The sequence below is a fragment of the Xenopus laevis genome, chromosome 2L, assembly GCF_017654675.1.
Source record: "Xenopus laevis strain J_2021 chromosome 2L, Xenopus_laevis_v10.1, whole genome shotgun sequence".
Lineage (NCBI taxonomy): Eukaryota > Metazoa > Chordata > Amphibia > Anura > Pipidae > Xenopus > Xenopus laevis.
Genome location: NC_054373.1, coordinates 27023503 through 27041510, shown reverse-complemented (window position 1 = coordinate 27041510; position 18008 = coordinate 27023503). Strand labels below are relative to the sequence as shown.

The 18008-nt window shown below is 39.2% G+C and overlaps 1 protein-coding gene across 2 annotated transcripts in view; it reads right to left on the bottom strand.

Annotated features, from left to right (window-relative positions):
- st3gal6.L (ST3 beta-galactoside alpha-2,3-sialyltransferase 6 L homeolog) overlaps window positions 1-18008 on the bottom strand; it is a 90272-nt gene that overhangs the window by 6585 nt on the left and 65679 nt on the right. The window contains 6 exon segments of one of the 2 annotated variants that reach the window (NM_001089629.1): window positions 1138-1324; window positions 4442-4466; window positions 4468-4506; window positions 4509-4537; window positions 7546-7609; window positions 13152-13252. In NM_001089629.1, the coding sequence (NP_001083098.1) occupies window positions 1138-1324; window positions 4442-4466; window positions 4468-4506; window positions 4509-4537; window positions 7546-7609; window positions 13152-13252 (445 nt within the window). 2 annotated transcript variants of the gene reach the window in all.

Here is an 18008-nt window from a genome sequence, read left to right as displayed (position 1 = left end):
TTCAATTTTTATTTTGTTCAATTTCCTGTACATGAAAACCAGGTTGAAGGGTCTGTTATTTGTTAGGGATGCACCAAATCCACTATTTTACGATTCACCTAAATCCCGAACCCCTTATGAAACCCAGCACAGGACCCAAATCCTTTGTTAAAGAATCGGCAAATCCCAAACCAAACCCTAGCCCTTATTTGCATATGTAAATTAGGGGGGAAAGAGAACCGCCTGGCTTGAAATTTTTTGACTTTCTCGTTTGTGTGAAGAAAAGTCACGTGAATTTTTGTTTTCGGATTCAGTTCAGCCAGGCACTTAGATTTGGCTGAATCTGAATCCTGCTGAAAAAGGCTGAATCTTTGGCCTAATCCAGAAACCGGTGCAGCTATATTAATTGTGTAGGCTAAAAGGGGGTGATGCCAACCTCTGGGCGCCCACACATGAAATACGGCCCTGGGTTGACCACCCTGAGTGAGTTAGAGCAGTGACAAGGAGGCTTGGCCTGCAGGCCAGTTAGGGTAAAATTTGGGCAGAATTAGATTTGGGCAGAATTAGATACAACTGAAATCCTAGCTAGTGGTCAATTCAGTAAGATTTGTGGTGAAAACTAAGGAGTATACAGAGGGGTCACAGGTGATACACAAATAAACATGTTTGAGTGTACATCTTATTTGTCTCCAATATATATGTGTTATCATTCGCTTCATTCCTTGTGCCAGGAATGGATTCTCCATGTCTGATTATTTGACTCACTAGCAATGGGGATATGCTGAAAAGAAAATTTTGAACTCAACAGTTTTTGTTCAACAGTCGGAAGTAAGCTGGTGACAGTCAACTGGACGATCACAGAGAACTGCATGATTTCCAGGTCCAACCCACCATTGTTTTGCAGAACCGTTTAACGCACGTGCTTGTTTCAGTTTATATTTCTCATACAGGGGTTAAGCAAATTAGAAAAGACGCGCGCCATCCATGTGGCTTACAAATAAATCTTTGGAAACGCCTTCCATTTCATGTACAGGGCAAAGAGACATGGGACGTCAGATGAATTGACCTGCTTGTAAGTATACTGGCTACTGTTAGCTCTGAACATTCCTTTTTATTGTTTCAGTCTGTGTATCGATGCAAAGCAGCATTCCCACTTACCACTCGTTTGTGCATGAGCAGCTCTGATAACCACTTGACATCATGAGGCTTAAACATCAATAGGACAACAGTAGTGTTAGGATCATAGTGCAAACTGTGTGAGAAGATGGACTCAGGATAGCAGAGTCGGAACGTTGTCTTCTGTCCCACGTCATCTTCATAACCCAGCACAGGACCGTCGTTCATTCTGTGGGAACAAGTAGATTTTTAGACAGACAAGTATTGTGACATTACAGGGAGAATATACAGTCATATGAAAAAGTTTGGGAACCCCCTCTTAATTCTTTGGAGTTTTGTTTTTCATTGGCCGAGTTTCAAAGTAGCAACTTCCTTTAAACATGCCAGTAGTATTTCAGCAGTGACACAGTTTATTGGATTAACAGAAAATATGCAATATGTATCATAACAAAATTAGACAGGTGCATAAATTTGGGCACCCCAACAGAGATATTACATCAATACTTAGTCAAGCCTCCTTTTGCAAATAGTCTCTCTAGACACCTCTTATAGCCTTTGAGGAGTGTCTGGATTCTGGATGGCGGTATGCCAATGAAGTTCAAGGCTTAATGAGCTAATCCAAACAATTTGGTGTTGCCAGTAATCAGTATTCAGCAGTTACATGTATTCAAATTAGCAAGGGTACCCACATTTTTGCACAGCCAGTTTTTTTACATTTGATTTCATTTCATACAGCTGAATACTGGTTCACTAAAATCTTTGTTCAGAAAACAGCCCAGTACTCAGATGTTCCTGTGAAATCAAAGACATAACACTGTTATCTTTTTTTGTTGAAAGTGGAGTAAATTATTACGCAGGCTGGAGGGGTTCCCAAACGTTTTCATATGACTGTACTTCTATATTTATCAGCAGCAATAACAGCAATCTAAACTTGTCAAAAATATATGTTCTGTGCATACAAGAAGCTAATCATACACATAATTCCCACGTTTTCCATTGGCTGGGCAGAGACTTATAGGGTAACTTGATAATTGAGACTAAAAACTGATATTGTCCAATCACATCACAGGCTCACAGGCCAACCCAAACACAGGAATGGGTGGAGTATATGGGGGTGCTCTTCTCCCTGAAAACATATTCTGACATTGAGATCCAAAATGTACTGGAATATGTCACTGAAATACATGGCCCGCAAACGGGTGTAGCTGTGAAAGGCTTGGGGTGAATCATGTATTACATTTAGAATATGCTTAATACAGACATAACAAATAATTATAACACAGCTCTATACTTAAAATATGGACCAGAAATGTAAAGGACATTGGATAGAGGCCTCTAAAGAGTAGGGCTAGCCTATCCTGATGTCCGATGAAGTTTAAAGTTTGCAATATGACGGCTGTTGTAATTTATTTAAAAAAAATGTATCTTTATACAGGTATGGGATCAATTATCTGGAAACCCATTAACTAGAAAGTTCCGAATTACGGAAAGGCCCTCTCCCATAGACTCCATTTTATTCAAATAATGCAATTATTTTTCTCTGTAATAATAAAACAGTGCGCAGATAGGGTGGCGACCAATGTCCAAGTTGCCAAGAGCCTATGGCATCATTCCTGCACCTCACATGGCAGTGCCCTTCAATACAGAAATTTTGGAAGCAGGTTTCATGGAACTTAGCAGAACACCTTGACTTACCACATGTATGCTCCCCAGAGGTCTGTTTGTTGGGGGTCTGTAGAGTATTGTCTCCCATTGAATAGGACGAGAATACTCATGAGAGTAACATTGGATTAGGCTAAGAAATTGGTTGTGATGGGTTGGATGGGAAATAGTACCCCAACAATTACAGCTTTGATCAATTTAATTAACAAAACCTTGCCATCCCTTAAACTCACCTACATAGCTCGGGATGTCTGACCAAGTTTGAAAACCCCTGGCTAGATGCCAACCAGGTAGAGATGCCGAGCTAATGCCATAGGCCAGCGGTCCCCAAACAGTAGCTCGCAACCCCTTGGATGTTGCTCCCAGTGGCCTCAAAGCAGGTGCTTATTTTTGAATTTTTGGCTTGGAGGCAAGTTTTGGTTGCATAAAAACCAGTTGTACTGCCAAACGGACCCTCCTTCAGGCCGCCAGTACACCTAGGGGCGACCAAATAGCCAATCACAGCCCTTATTTGGCATCCCCATGGACTTTTTCATGTTTGTCTTGCTATCCAACTCTTTTTTACATTTAAATGTGGCTCACAAGTAAAAAAGGTTGGGGACCCCTGCCATAGGCTAACAAGGCATAACCTGTGCCTCACCCGGTTGTGATATGAATGATGTAACCTGCCATGAATAAACTGTATTTAATGTACTCTCACAAGTACAATTGCGAAACCTATGTATACTATGTACTTTGGATATGAACAATGTTTTGTGTGTTATTACTTGTTTTCTGCCCCCCCCTTTTTTTTCTTCCCCTCCCTTGAAAACTTAAATAAAAACCTTTTTAAAACAACCCAATAAAACAGTAGCTTGTACTTGACCCAAACTAAGATATAATTAATCCTTATTGGAGGCAAAACCGGCCTATTGAGTTTATTGAATGTTTAAGTGACTTTCTAGTAGACTTGAGGCATGAACATCTAAATTACGGAAAGATACGTTATCCGGAAAGCCCCATATCCCGAGCCTTCTGCATAACAGGTCCCATACCTGTATTATTAGCTATATGTTTTATGTATCAAATTAGGATCATGAACACTAGTAGGTAAATGCAGTAAATCTTTCAGGTCTCAAAAGTGAAAAACTCACCAGTTTAGAGAAGAGGTACAGGTGCACCGCCCTGAACCTTCAGCTGAGGGAGCTGATAACCGTATAGAAAAAATTGAGCAGGCACTTCTAAGGACCAATCTTCCACTTTTTCAATTTAAAAAGTATTTTATTTATTCCACCGGGTATCCTAGTACACTGGAATAAATAAAATACTTTTTAATTGATAAAGTCTGCCTGGAAGATTGGTCCTTAGAAGTGCCTGCTCAAATTTTCTATACGATATGTTTATGTAGGAGTCAAAAAGGCCAAAAAGAAACAGTAAGAGACCAAAATACCTGAAAACCTCTGGCCTAAGGTGCGACTCGGAGATGTGCATAAAAGTTAATGAGTGCAAAATTGACTTTATCTTTCAGAGAGGATTGGTAATATAAGAAGTAGAATATGTGCAGAGGCAAACGAGACAGCAGCTGTTGATCAACAGGAACAGTGCAAAATAAAGAAGCAGAACACGTCCATTTCCCACTCACTCAGCATTGCATTGTTCTCAATACAAATAAAATGTTCTGCTTGAGGGCAGAGGGAGTAAATACCTTATTATGATGTCATAGCTGTCAATTTTTTTGCCCAATGAGCTGTTGCGCAGCACTCCTCCGTTCCCCACCACAACGCATTTCTTGCAGGAAATACTGGGAAGAAGAGACAAACAGCAGGGAGATTAATAAAAATGTGCATCAGCGTATACACGGTTTGGACATTTGGATAGAATTACACGTATTTGTTACACTTTTATTTTTCTTTCCAGAACATCACCATAATTCCCTGGGAGCTGTAATTGAGAGCAGCTGGAGAGCAGGCAATACCATCTGCTGGTTCTCAATACATTACAGTGATTCTCTGAGCCAGACACTTCCACAGGCTGCACACGGCCTGCACAGCTTTTAGCAGAATGGAACAAGTAGCAGATCCAGACAGCTACAATATTAAAGGGGTTGTTTACTTTTCAATTAACTTTTAGTAAGATGTAGAGAGAGATATTCTGAGACTATGCGCAATTGGTTTTCATTTTTTATTATTTGTGGTTTTTGAGTTATTTAGCTTTTTATGAGGCAGCTCTCCAGTCTGCAGTTTCAGCAATCTGGTTGCTAGGGTCCAAATTACCCAAGCAACCATGCATTGATTTGAATAAGAGACTGGAATATGAATAGGAGAGGACTGAATAGAAAGATGAGTAATAAAAAGTAGGAATACCGATAAATTGGTAGCTTTACAGATCATTTGGTTTTTTAGACATTACAGGGAATATATATTTTGTTTTAGTGACCCCTATTTGAAAGTTGAAAAGGATCAGAAGAAAAAATAATTTAAAAACTATATATATATATATATATATATATATATATATATATATATAAATAATGAATGCCAATTGAAAAGTTGCTTGGACTTTCATTCTATAACATACTAAAAGTTAACTTAAAGGTGAACCACCCCTTTAAAGGAACAGTAACACCAAGTGTTTTAAAGTAATAAAAATATAATGTAGTGTTGCCCTGCACTGGTAAAACTGATGTAGCTGCTTCAGAAACAATACTATTGTTTATATAAACAAGCTGCTGTGTAGCAATGGCAGAAACTGAAAAAAATCTATAAGGCACAGGTTAAATAGTGGATAACAGATAACACAATCATGTTCTACAGAGCTTATCTGCTGTGTAACCTGAGCCTTTTCTCCTTTGAATGGCTGTCCCCGTTGCTAAACAGCATCTTATTTATATAAACAATAGTAGTGTTTCTGAAGCAAACACAGTAGTTTTACCAATGCAGGGCAACACTGCATTATATTTGTATTACTTTAAAACACTTTAATTTTTTTGATGTTACTGTTCCTTTAAGGACTTTGTAAATGATCAGTCAGCAGCACCCATAAGGGGAGGGGCACACCTGGAGATTTGGGGAGATTTAGTCGCCCGGCGACTAATCGCTTCTTCTTTGGGGCGACTAATCTCCCTGAACTGCTTCCCCATTTCTTCTGCCTGCTTCAATGAAAAAACGCCTGCGGCAATGCACTCACAGCGCTTAGATTTCCGAAGTCGCCCGAAGTTTCTCCTAGTGTAGGAGTTAATGGCCGGTTGGGTTTGGCAGGAGTAATGTGTGGGAGGCCAAAAAATAGAAAGAAGGAATGACTGAGATGCTGAGAATTAGGAAGAGTAATTGCTTTCTCTTTGAAATGGATATTCAGGAAGGTGTTCCAGACAGTGGGGTAAAATTTATCAGAAAACTGGGTAAAAGGGTGAGACATTGGGCAAAGGCTTTTTTTTTTTTTTTTTTTAACATGAGAGTCAGAGAAAGGGTAAAATAGACTTCATGGGAAAACCATCAAGACAGAGGTAGTATGTCTGACTCTGAAACCTGTGCAGCCAGTGTGAAAGCCTACAGGTATATACAGTGATGGCAATCATTATTAAAGGAAAACTATACCCCCCAAACAATGTAGGTCTCTATAAAAAGATATTGCATAAAACAGCTCATATGTAAACCCCTGCTTCATGTAAATAAACCATTTTCATAATAATATTTTTAAGTAGTATGTGCCATTGGGTAATCCTAAATAGAAAATTGCCATTTTAAAATATAAGGGCCGCCCCTTGAGATCGTAGGATTCACGGTGCACACAAACAAACCATACATGTTAGGTCACATGAGCCAATTAACAGACAGAGTTGTGTCTTTTGCTTCCACACTTCTTCCTGTTACAGTTAGGATTTCTGGTCAGGTGATCTCTAGTGGTTCAAGGCAAGAGATGTAAAAGGGCAACATTTACTTAAATATATAGACCAGTTGGGTAAGATTCTTTAATATGTCACTTACTTTGATATAAACTATCTGTTGCTTAAGTGTTCATTTTGGGGGTATAGTTTTCCTTTAAGTGTTTGTGCTAGAATATTGGGACGAGGAAGAATGTGTGGTACCTAGAGTGTTTATATGGTCCTCTATCTGACTAACTGTGATTGTGGGTCATTAGCATGTTCACTGCCACAGTATTGAATCAAAGTTGACTGGTCAAAAACAAAACAGGAGAGGGAGTATTAGAATGCTCATTGTTTTATAGCCTACACTAGGGGGCATATTTACATAGGGTCGAATATCGAGGGTTAATTATGTAATGTAAATCCTTCGACTTCGAATATCAAAGTCGAAGGATTTAGCGCAAATCGTTCGATCCGAAGGATTTTAATCCATCGATCGAACGATTTTTCTTCGACCTAAAAATTGATAGAAAGCCTATGGGGACCTTCCCCATAGGCTAACATGGCACCTCGATAGGTTTTAGGTGGCGAAGTAGGGGGTGGAAGTTTTTTTTAAAGAGACAGTACATCGACTATCGAATGGTCGGACGATTTTTAGTTTGAATTGTTCCATTCGAAGTCGAAGAAGCCAATTCGATGGTCAAAGTAGCCAAAAAAAAAAAAGTTTTTTTCCTCTATTCCTTCACTTGAGCTAAGTAAATGGGCCCCCAGTATGCACTGACTTGCACTGCTTCTGAGCGATCTATCTGGCCCATGAGATGACTACTGGGATATCTTGTAATCTGGCCAGGCTTTTTCTTTTTAAATGAAGAGGAGGGTGATACAACTGGAAGGAACCATTGCTATCCCAAAGTAGATGTGGCTTCTTTGGAGCACCCTGCACTTACTTCTTTATTTCTTCCGGGAGGTTACATTGCGGGAGGTTCTTAAGAGCCATGTCAAAAAACCTCTCTGTTGAAGAAAAGAGAAACAGATGGCACATTAGTATTATGTGAAAAGCACTCTACCCTAATTAACATTTACAATACACTACAGCAATGCCTCTGTGATCATAAACTCTATTCAAAGACAGAGATACACTCCAGGCCTACTAATTGCCAAATAATAGGCCAGTCTGTGTTTTGCACATGAAAGTGACAGCAGTTGGGTAACTTGAGACTGCAGGATGCAAGGAGGGTTGTGGGTGATCTTGAACTGGAATCACCAATCTTTAGGGCCCCCTATTTCTGCAGTCACAGTACAGGTATAGGATCCATTATCCGAAAAGCCATTATCCAGAAAGCTCTGAATTATGGAAAGGCCGTCTCCCATAGACTCTATTTTATCCAAATAATCCACAGTTTTAGAAATGATTTCCTTTTTCTCTGTAATAATAAAACAGTACCTAATTGGGTTTATATCATGTTTACATGATTTTCTAGTTAGACTTAAGGTATGACGATCCAAATTACAGAATCGTCATCTGGAAAGTGACAGGTCCCGAGCATTCTGGATAACAGGTCCCATACCTGTACCTTGTCATGGCTTTGATGAATAGTGTTTTAATGACTTCTTGCTTATTCCTAAACGTAAGGAATATCTGTTTCTTATATATTTATTTTTTGCATTAAACAGAATAACTAAAATGCTTTTCTTTTTTGCAACTTCCTTGTTCGATTGGCAGCTGGCAGTTGATTAAATTACCAGACCACAGATAAACGCCTTATCTGCTGGCCTCAGCCTTATCTGCTGGCCTCAGACATACTGCAGCTATGTAAAGAGTTTACTATTTGTATTTAACAAGTGTAGTAACAAAACAAATTATTAGAAAAATAAAGATTTTTTTTAAATTAAAATGCAGAATATTTTTTTTAACTCAAGCCCCATTTAATTGCAATCTTACCTAAAATAATTGAGGACACAACAGTTCATTGCAACTGGCTTCTTACAAATTAATAATTGAGTGAGTGAGAGCTGTGAAGATGTGGAATTCTCTACCTGAATCAGTTGTACAGGCTGATACATTAGAAGGGGTTAGATGGCTTTTTAGCAAGTGAGGGAATACAGGGTTATGGGAGATAACTCGTAGTACAAGTTGATCCAGGGACTAGTCCGATTGCCATTTTGGAGTTGGGAAGAATTTTTTCCCCCTCTGAGGCAAATTGGAGAGGCTTCAGATGGGTTTTTTGCCTTCCTCTGGATCAACTGGCAGATAGGCAGATATAAAAAACTTAGTATGTATGTTACTATGTAATTAACAGCCATCCAGCTACATAGCAACATGCAAAGGGTAAGTATCTGTATCTTACTAGGGGTAAAAGTAAGTACGTGCCTGGCGCCCCTCCACCCCAAATTGCCTTCCCGTCGGCTACAATAAAAAATCGCCACGACTGCTATCCCGCTGGCAATTTTTTATTTTAGCCGGCGTGAAGGCAGTTCAGGTAGATTGTTGATCCGAAGAAGAGGAGATTTTTTGCCAGGCGACTAATCTCCCTGAACCTGCCCGTGTGCCCTTACCCTTAGACTGCTAGACTCTTTCATGTTACTTTAGCAACTATCAGACATAAACATAGGTGTAGTGAGGAAGTATGTTTGGATAAAGGAGAGGAGCTGAACGTTTATCGAAACCTTTGTTAGATAATGAAGACGTTTCATTTAGGTTTTGCAACTTCCTTGAGTAAATTTGCCTTGAATTAATTAGTGTTTATATGGAGAGGCACTGATCAATGTCAGTAATAAGAACAACAAAAGTTGTATTCCAACGTTCAGTGGAATGTAAATAATAAGCACATTTGGCATGGAGTGACAATAAAATATAAAAGGGACACACAGACTTTCTGACACTTACATTATCCTGGAGTGTCTGAGCAGGTACTCAGATCTCTGTCCCTGTGCTTAATCTGCCTTCTGGGGTTGGAACATGTGCAAATCATCTAATGGGCTAATTTACCAAAGGTCGAATTTTCGAATTTATGTGAATTTTTTTTACTCTAATAAATTCGAATATACTCACAACTCAAATGGGAGGTTATTTAAAGGGATTCAGTCCTGATTTTTTTTTTTATAATCTCTTTTATTTTTCAAAAATAGATACATTGACAGAGGATAACGTAAATATCTTTTCCAGTATAGAACAGTGAAAGTATCAGTCCTGATTTTTATGGTGTTTGTTTTAATTTCTAAATTACATTGTTTACACTGCAAATAATTCACTCTACCATATATATGTACTGTATTTTATTTTCGTTGTAATATAGGTGTGTAGGCGCCATCTCAGGTCATTTTTCCTGGTCATGTGCTTTCAGAAAGAGCCAGCACTTTAGGATGGAACTGCTTTCTGGCAGGCTGTTGTTTCTCCTACTCAATGTAACTGAATGTGTCGCAGTGTGACCTGGATTTTACTATTGAGTGTTGTTCTTACATCTACCAGGCAGCTGTTATCTTGTGTTAGGGAGCTGTTATCTGGTTACCTTCCCATTGTTCTGTTGTTAGACTGCTGGGGGGGGGTTGATATCACTCTAATTTGCAGTACAGCAGTAAAGAGTATATATCAGAGCACAAGTCACATGACTGGGGGCTCCTGGGAAACTGACAATATGTGTAGCACTATTAACTGATGCATTTTGAAAAAAAAACGTTTTCCCTTGACAGTATCCCTTTAAAAAAAAAAATTTAATATATAATATTCAATCAAATAGTGCAGACGCGAGACTTCGAAACAAATTTGAAGCGAGTTTTCCCTCCAAAAAACCTCAACTGTCAGGAAGACAACATCTTGAAATGGACCTCTGCAATTGATTTGTAAATTAAATAGTCAGGTTTTAGGTGGCGAATAATCGAATTAGAACTGTTTCCATGGTCAAGTTGTGATAAATCTCACATTTGAATTTACATTAGAATTGGGGGATTAAAATTCAAATGATTTCATCATACCTTAAGTCTACTAGAAAACATTAAATAAACCCAATAGGCTGGTTTTGCTTCCATTAAAGATTAACTATTTCTCAGTTGGGATCAAGTACAACCTACTGTTTTATTATTAAAGCTAAAAAGGACATAATTTTATAAAATTCAGAATATTTGGATGAAATGAAGTCTATGGGAGACAGCCATCCCGTAATTTGGAGCTTTCTGGAAAACGGGTTTCTGGATAACAGATCCTATACCCGTGAAACATGAGCCAAATATATCTAATGCACAAATACAATGTTTCTTCTCCAAAAAAGAAAAAAGGATTAGCTTCACAAGCAAGGTGCAGTTGTTTCTTGGTGATTGCACTTATAAGTGCCTGGGAGAAAATGCAAACATATAGTCCATATGCTCTACCAGGTCAACGTACTATAACAAGATGGTAACCTGAATCAGTCCTTTGTTCCCTAGTACAAGTCTGCCAACAAAAAGCTGAGAGTGCAGATTAATTTCAGCAGATCAGTCTCTAAGCAATTAATCTCCCACTGCTGACCTACTGAAGTATTTTAATCTTCTGTAAGGCTCCTAATACACGGGAACACATATCTCCAGGGAAATCTTAATTCCTCTTAAAGGGGGGTGAATGTATAGTCTCAGTTCTAAACAACTGCCCAAATCCGGGGGGGAACAAGGAAGTGACACAGAATTCCATTCCTGTTTCTGTTCCTGAATCCATAGGTTTCACAATATCCAAAGAATAGAAAAGAACCCCCACTAGAACAGACTAAACTCAGGCAGTCACAAAGTATTATTGACACACTTATTTATAGTTAGTTGAATAGACACTTGAATATGCCACTTATTAAATTGTTATAAAGTGCTGTGCAATAATTTATAAAGTGCAGTGCAAGGATTATTAGTGAGGAGCTTGAAAGACCAAATTTCTTCTTTCCCACAATATTATTGGACAATTAATAGAGTGATACCAAATTGATCACCAATTTCTAAATTACTAGTAGTGCTAAAAAAATTTTTTAATAATTATAATTGATTGACTAAAATGAGAATATTGAATATATTAGATTATAAAGTGCTACAGTGCTAAATGAATTTAGTAGTCCTTCCTAATTAGTAAGGTTCAATTCGTTAAATAACTAGACTGCCATTAGATAGGATAAAAAATTAATTAAATCATTGCTCAAATTCATGAGAAAAGGAGGAAAATGAAAAAAGAGAGGGTGGAGTTGTCCCAAAACTACTACCTAATTTGTTCTATCCCTAGGACACCACAAAGGTGGAGAAGGCAGAGTAACCGGGACTGTGGTCTCGTGATTAACTAAGCCCTAAGCTGATTTGAGAGACTACGATATCCTATAAAACCGGTCTCCTGGGAGTTTAGTATTGCAGAGAAAGAGAAGGAGTTGAACCGAGCAAAGATTCTTTCCACCACCCTCCAAAAATTGTTTGACCCCAAGTTGAGTATATAGTTTTAAAAGATAACCAGATCTGGAAATGAAACGCCGACGCGCGTTTCGCTATGTTAGCTTTGTCAAGGCGTAATAACAATTGACAAAGCTAACATAGCGAAACGCGCGTCGGCGTTTCATTTCCAGATCTGGTTATCTTTTAAAACTATATACTCAACTTGGGGTCAAACAATTTTTGGAGGGTGGTGGAAAGAATCTTTGCTCGGTTCAACTCCTTCTCTTTCTCTGCAATACTAAACTCCCAGGAGACCGTGGAATTGTGGTTTTATAGGATATCGTAGTCTCTCAAATCAGCTTAGGGCTTAGTTAATCACGAGACCACAGTCCCGGTTACTCTGCCTTCTCCACCTTTGTGGTGTCCTAGGGATAGAACAAATTAGGTAGTAGTTTTGGGACAACTCCACCCTCTCTTTTTTCATTTTCCTCCTTTTCTCATGAATTTGAGCAATGATTTAATTAATTTTTTATCCTATCTAATGGCAGTCTAGTTATTTAACGAATTGAACCTTACTAATTAGGAAGGACTACTAAATTCATTTAGCACTGTAGCACTTTATAATCTAATATATTCAATATTCTCATTTTAGTCAATCAATTATAATTATTAAAAATTTTTTTTAGCACTACTAGTAATTTAGAAATTGGTGATCAATTTGGTATCACTCTATTAATTGTCCAATAATATTGTGGGAAAGAAGAAATTTGGTCTTTCAAGCTCCTCACTAATAATCCTTGCACTGCACTTTATAAATTATTGCACAGCACTTTATAACAATTTAATAAGTGGCATATTCAAGTGTCTATTCAACTAACTATAAATAAGTGTGTCAATAATACTTTGTGACTGCCTGAGTTTAGTCTGTTCTAGTGGGGGTTCTTTTCTATTCTTTGGATATTGTGAAATTTTTGAATACTGACTGTAGTCAGACCTCCACCGGAATTAGAAGGATAAAAATCAAGGGGTGATTCGTGTTTGTATTTGAATCCATAGGTTTATTATCAGAACCAATCCTTCTTCTTGCCATATGTATATATCCCTAAGTTCTTTATTATTATTAACATTCGTTTATATATCGCCAGCCTATTTCGCAGCGCTGTGTAAATATGTGAGTACATACCTGCTCTACGTGTGCCATATGGCAGGTCGAGCTTGCTGCTCCCCAGATTCACCGACTGCTTCCTGATGTCTTGACAAAGAAAGGGGTCAATTTCAGACATGCTAGGAGAAAAAAAATAAAAATAATTAATAGGGGTTCTAGGTTAATAAAAGTATAATTAAAATGCATTGTATGAATCAATGTATATCTACATGATACAAACAAGCCTGTATTATCACGAGGACTTCGTCGTGACATCACTTATGAACATCGGGACTAATGGCCGACTATGTCAGCAACAGGGTCTAGAGTCCTGCAAGCGGGTCTAGTACCCACGGTTTACCCGCAAAAAAGGCAGGTACCCTGCGGGGTGAGGATAGGATTTTTGGGTGCGGGTATAGATGCCGGTCGGGTAGCGGGTCTCATCTAAATTTCTTATCTTATTTTATATTGTCTATTTTTACTGCTTTTAAAATTTTCCAAAACTTTTTTCTGTCCCTGTCTTTTGACGAGGTCACTTCCAGTTTGCAAAAGGGGGCGGACACACACGCACAGTGATGCAAAAGGGGCGAAGCAACACTCACAATGGCCACAAGCCTGAAAAAAGTAAAGTTCTAAGCGAATTGGGGGCAGGCCAAGGGCTTTTTTTTTTTTTTTTTAAAGGGTATTATAAATTACTGGCAACCACACTGCCCCGGCCTACACCATACCAGCCCCAGCAGGTGTTTTATGGGCTAGGCCGATAAAATACCGGCTGGGTGGCAACCCTAATCCTGTGCCATATAGCTTTTTTTCAATTTTCACCATTGCTACAGAGCAGCTTGTTTATATGAACTATAGTAGTGTTTCTGAAGCAAACACATCAGTTTTACCAGTGAAGGGCAACAGTACATGATATTGTCATTATTTTAAAACACTTTTTTTGGTGTAACTGTTCCTATAATACTTTATTGAAAAGCACTTCCTTTACTGTGGTCTGTTGAGTCTATCTATATCCTAGTTAATGCTTTAAACTAGGTAAGTAGGTGCTTTACACTAGGGATGCACCAAATCCAGGACTGGCCTTTTTTAGAGGTATTCAGATTTGGACGAATCCAACTGCATAAGAGAGTCTGGATGAGGGTTTCCAATTAGTAGAAATGTTACTCACCACATAAAGGAAGAGGCCAAGGTGCACTGCCCTGAGCCTTCAGCACAGGGAGTGGATAAACTGAAAATACATTGGAGCAGGCACTCAAAATGAAGGCAATCTTCCACCAGGCAGTTGAAGCAAAGTAAAAAGGTTTATTGTGTTGTCAGCCTTATGCGTTTCGTGTTACACAGTCATAGGCCTATAACTAAGTGTCTGTCTCAGGTAACACGTAAGGCTGAGGACACAATAAACTTTTTTACTTTGCTTTAACTGCCTGGTGGAAGATTGCCTTCATTTTGAGTGCCTGCTCCAATGTATTTCCGGTGAATCCAAATGCATGGCTGAAACAAATCTGAATCCTTAAAATTTAGGATTTTCGTATTTTCCTAACACAAAAAAAGAAACTGCTAAAAAAAATTTCCAAGCGGGGTTATTTATTTATTTTACCCGTTCCTTGACCTAATTTGTACATGTAAAGTAAGGTTTTGATTCAGTTGAATGCCAAAACAGTGCATTTGTTGCATCACATATATATTCTAAATTTTATTATTTTCTTCACAACGGTGTTGATATTCCAAGTATAACAACTGTACATTATATTTTCTTCCTATTTTATTTTTCTTGTTTGGCTCCTATGTTGGACATTTACTTAACACTGGACAGACCCTGGTCAAGGAGATTAATAGCCTACTTTATCCAGAATGCTTAAGGGATCCTGTCATCCGAAAACAAGTTTTTTTCAAAACGCATCAGTTAATAGTGCTACTCCAGCAGAATTCTGCACTGCAATCCATTTCTCAAAAGAGCAAACAGATTTTTTTATATTCAATTTTGAAATATGACATGGGGCTAGACATTTTGTCAATTTCCCAGCTGCCCCTGGTCATGTGACTTGTGCCTGCACTTTAGGAGAGAAATGCTTTCTGGCAGGCTGCTGTTTTTCCTTCTCAATGTAACTGAATGTGTCTCAGTGAGACATGGTTTTTTACTATTGAGTGTTGTTCTTAGATCTACCAGGCAGCTGTTATCTTGTGTTAGGGAGCTGTTATTTGTTTACCTTCCCATTGTTCTTTTGTTTGGCTGCTGGGGGGGGGGAAGGGAGGGGGGTGATATCACTCCAACTTGCAGTACAGCAGTAAAGAGTGATTGAAGTTTATCAGAGCACAAGTCACATGACTTGGGGCAGCTGGGAAATTGACAATATGTCCAGCCCCATGTCAGATTTCAAAATGAAATATAAAAAAAATCTGTTTGCTCTTTTGAGATATAGATTTCAGTGCAGAATTCTGCTGGAGCAGCACTATTAACTGATTCATTTTGAAAAATTTTTTTTTCCCCATGACAGTATCCCTTTAGGACCTGGAGTTTTCCCGATAACGGATCTTTCTGTCATTTAATTCTTCATACCGTCTCCTAGAAAATCATGTAAATGTTAAATAAACCCAACAGGCTGGTTTTGCTTCCAATAAGGATTCATTATTTCCTAGTTTAGATCAAGTACAAGCTACTGTTTTATCATAAAAGAGAAAAAGGAAATTATTGTTTAAAGTTTGGATTAGTTGGATAAAATGGAGATAAATTGCCTTGCGAGGAAACTTTGGGCGACTTTGGTATACGAAGAGATGCGTGTGCAATGCCGCAGGCGATTTTTCATTTTAGCCGGCGCAAGACAGAGGTAAGGCATATGGGGAGATTGGTCGCCGCAAAGACGAGGCGATTAGTCGCCAGGCGACTAAATCTCCCCAAATCTTACTCTTAAGCTGGCCATAGACGCAAAGATCCAATCGTATGAATTGTGGATTCGTACGATTTTCGGACCATGTGTGGAGAGTCCCGACATTTTTCGTCCGTCGGAGATTGGTCGTTTGGTCGATCGGACAGGTTAGAAAATTTCTGTCGCCTGCCGATAATATCTCTGCGTGTATTGCCGATCGTACGATTTTCAGTGGGAGATTGTCACTAGTGTTGTGAGACATAAGTATCGTACGATTGCTGTCAGGGGCAGAACATTGGGTGATCTGTTCTTATTTGATCGGAATGGTAAAGACTTTGATCTGAATGGTTAGTGGAGGGTCGGGAGATGGGAAAGTCCGATCGTACGTTGATTCGTACGATCGGATCTTTGCGTCTATGGCCAGCTTTAATGTCTTGTCTGAAATCTGCCCCATACAAACTGATCACTCATATCTTAACTGTCTAATCTGATCACAGGGGCCCAGCCTTGGATTCTGCAAGGAATACTCCAAAGAGTTCAACCACGAATAATGACATTGAATATACAGGTTATATGAACTGGGAATGATGCCCAAAGTTTTCCAGCTCGGGAAGTCGGAAGATCTTTCTCATTGTTATTTGCCAATAGTAACATCCGCCGGGTTATGTGGCAGGGTAAATCCAACTAATGTGATGGAATGAGCTTTATAAACTTGAAAGGAGAAGGACTACTTTGTGGTCACTAGATTGCGACTTTTGCTTTTTTGCAATGGAAAATGGCAGCAGTTGTGAAGGAGTAAACAGGAGATTATTTATTTAGTAAGGGGAGTATATTTTTTCATTACTTTTCTTATGATTACTCATTAAAACACGCTCATTAACCCTGTTGATTTAGCACACTGCCCAAGGGCAATCGTTGACTTCCCTTTCCTTCTCTAAGAATGGTAATTGCCTTACAATATTGCCAAGATCCATCTGTTTCTCTCTTAAGCCCCTATGAAAACAATGAAGGCCCTTATCCTATCCCAACTAGCTACTACAACCTATTAATACCAGTTTCTCAGACTAACATGTCCCCCTTCGGTCTGTGTCAAACTCTGCTACTAGAAGCCTCGTGATTTAATCTATGGAAAAACAGTTAGGGTAAGGCCAGACGAGGAGATTCGGGGAGATTTTGTCGCCTGGCGACTTATCGCCACGTCTTTTGCGCGACTATCTCTCCGAACTGCCTCAGTGTTTTTTCCCCATAGGCTAGAATGAAAAGTCGCCTGCGCTGATGCACACGCTGCGATGCGTTTTCAATAGTCGCCCAAAGTTGCCTCACTAAGGCAGTTCGGGGAGTTGCCTCACTGAGACGTGGCGATAAGTCGCCAGGCGACAAAATCTCCCCGAATCTCCTCGTCTGGCCTTATCCTTATTCCTTCTAAGGTCAGAGACACACAGGCAGATTCAGGGAGATTAGTTGCCCGGTGACAAATCTCCTCTTCTTCGGGGCGACTAATCTCCCCAAACTGCCTCCTGCCGGGTAGAATGAAAATTGCCGGCGGGGTGGCACTCGGCTTGCTCGTGAGGCAACTTCAGGCAACTCCGGAAAACGAATCGCTCCGCGTGCCATCCCGCCGTTGATTTACATTCTAGCCAGTGGGAAGGCAGTTTGGGGAGATTAGTCGCCCCGAAGAAGAGATTTGTCATTGGGCGACTAATCTCTCCGAGTCTGAGCATGTGCCCTGACCCTAAACCTTTTCCTCTCGCTCTCTTGCTGCTCTGAACCCATGAACTTGTATCCCTGAATTTTCCAGGAAGGAGCACTTTCTTCTACAACCTCTTCAAATGAAACTTAAATCCAAACTCTTGCAGCAATAAGAAAGAATTTGATTACATATTAGCATATATTGGCCATGCCTCAAGCATTAGGAAAGCCAGCCTTATTAAACTCCTAGTATGTAGTATATGTACATTACTAGACCACTTAGACTGTGCGCTTTAGAGACAGGGTCTGTCTTTCAGTCAGTTAACACATGGTATACTTTTTG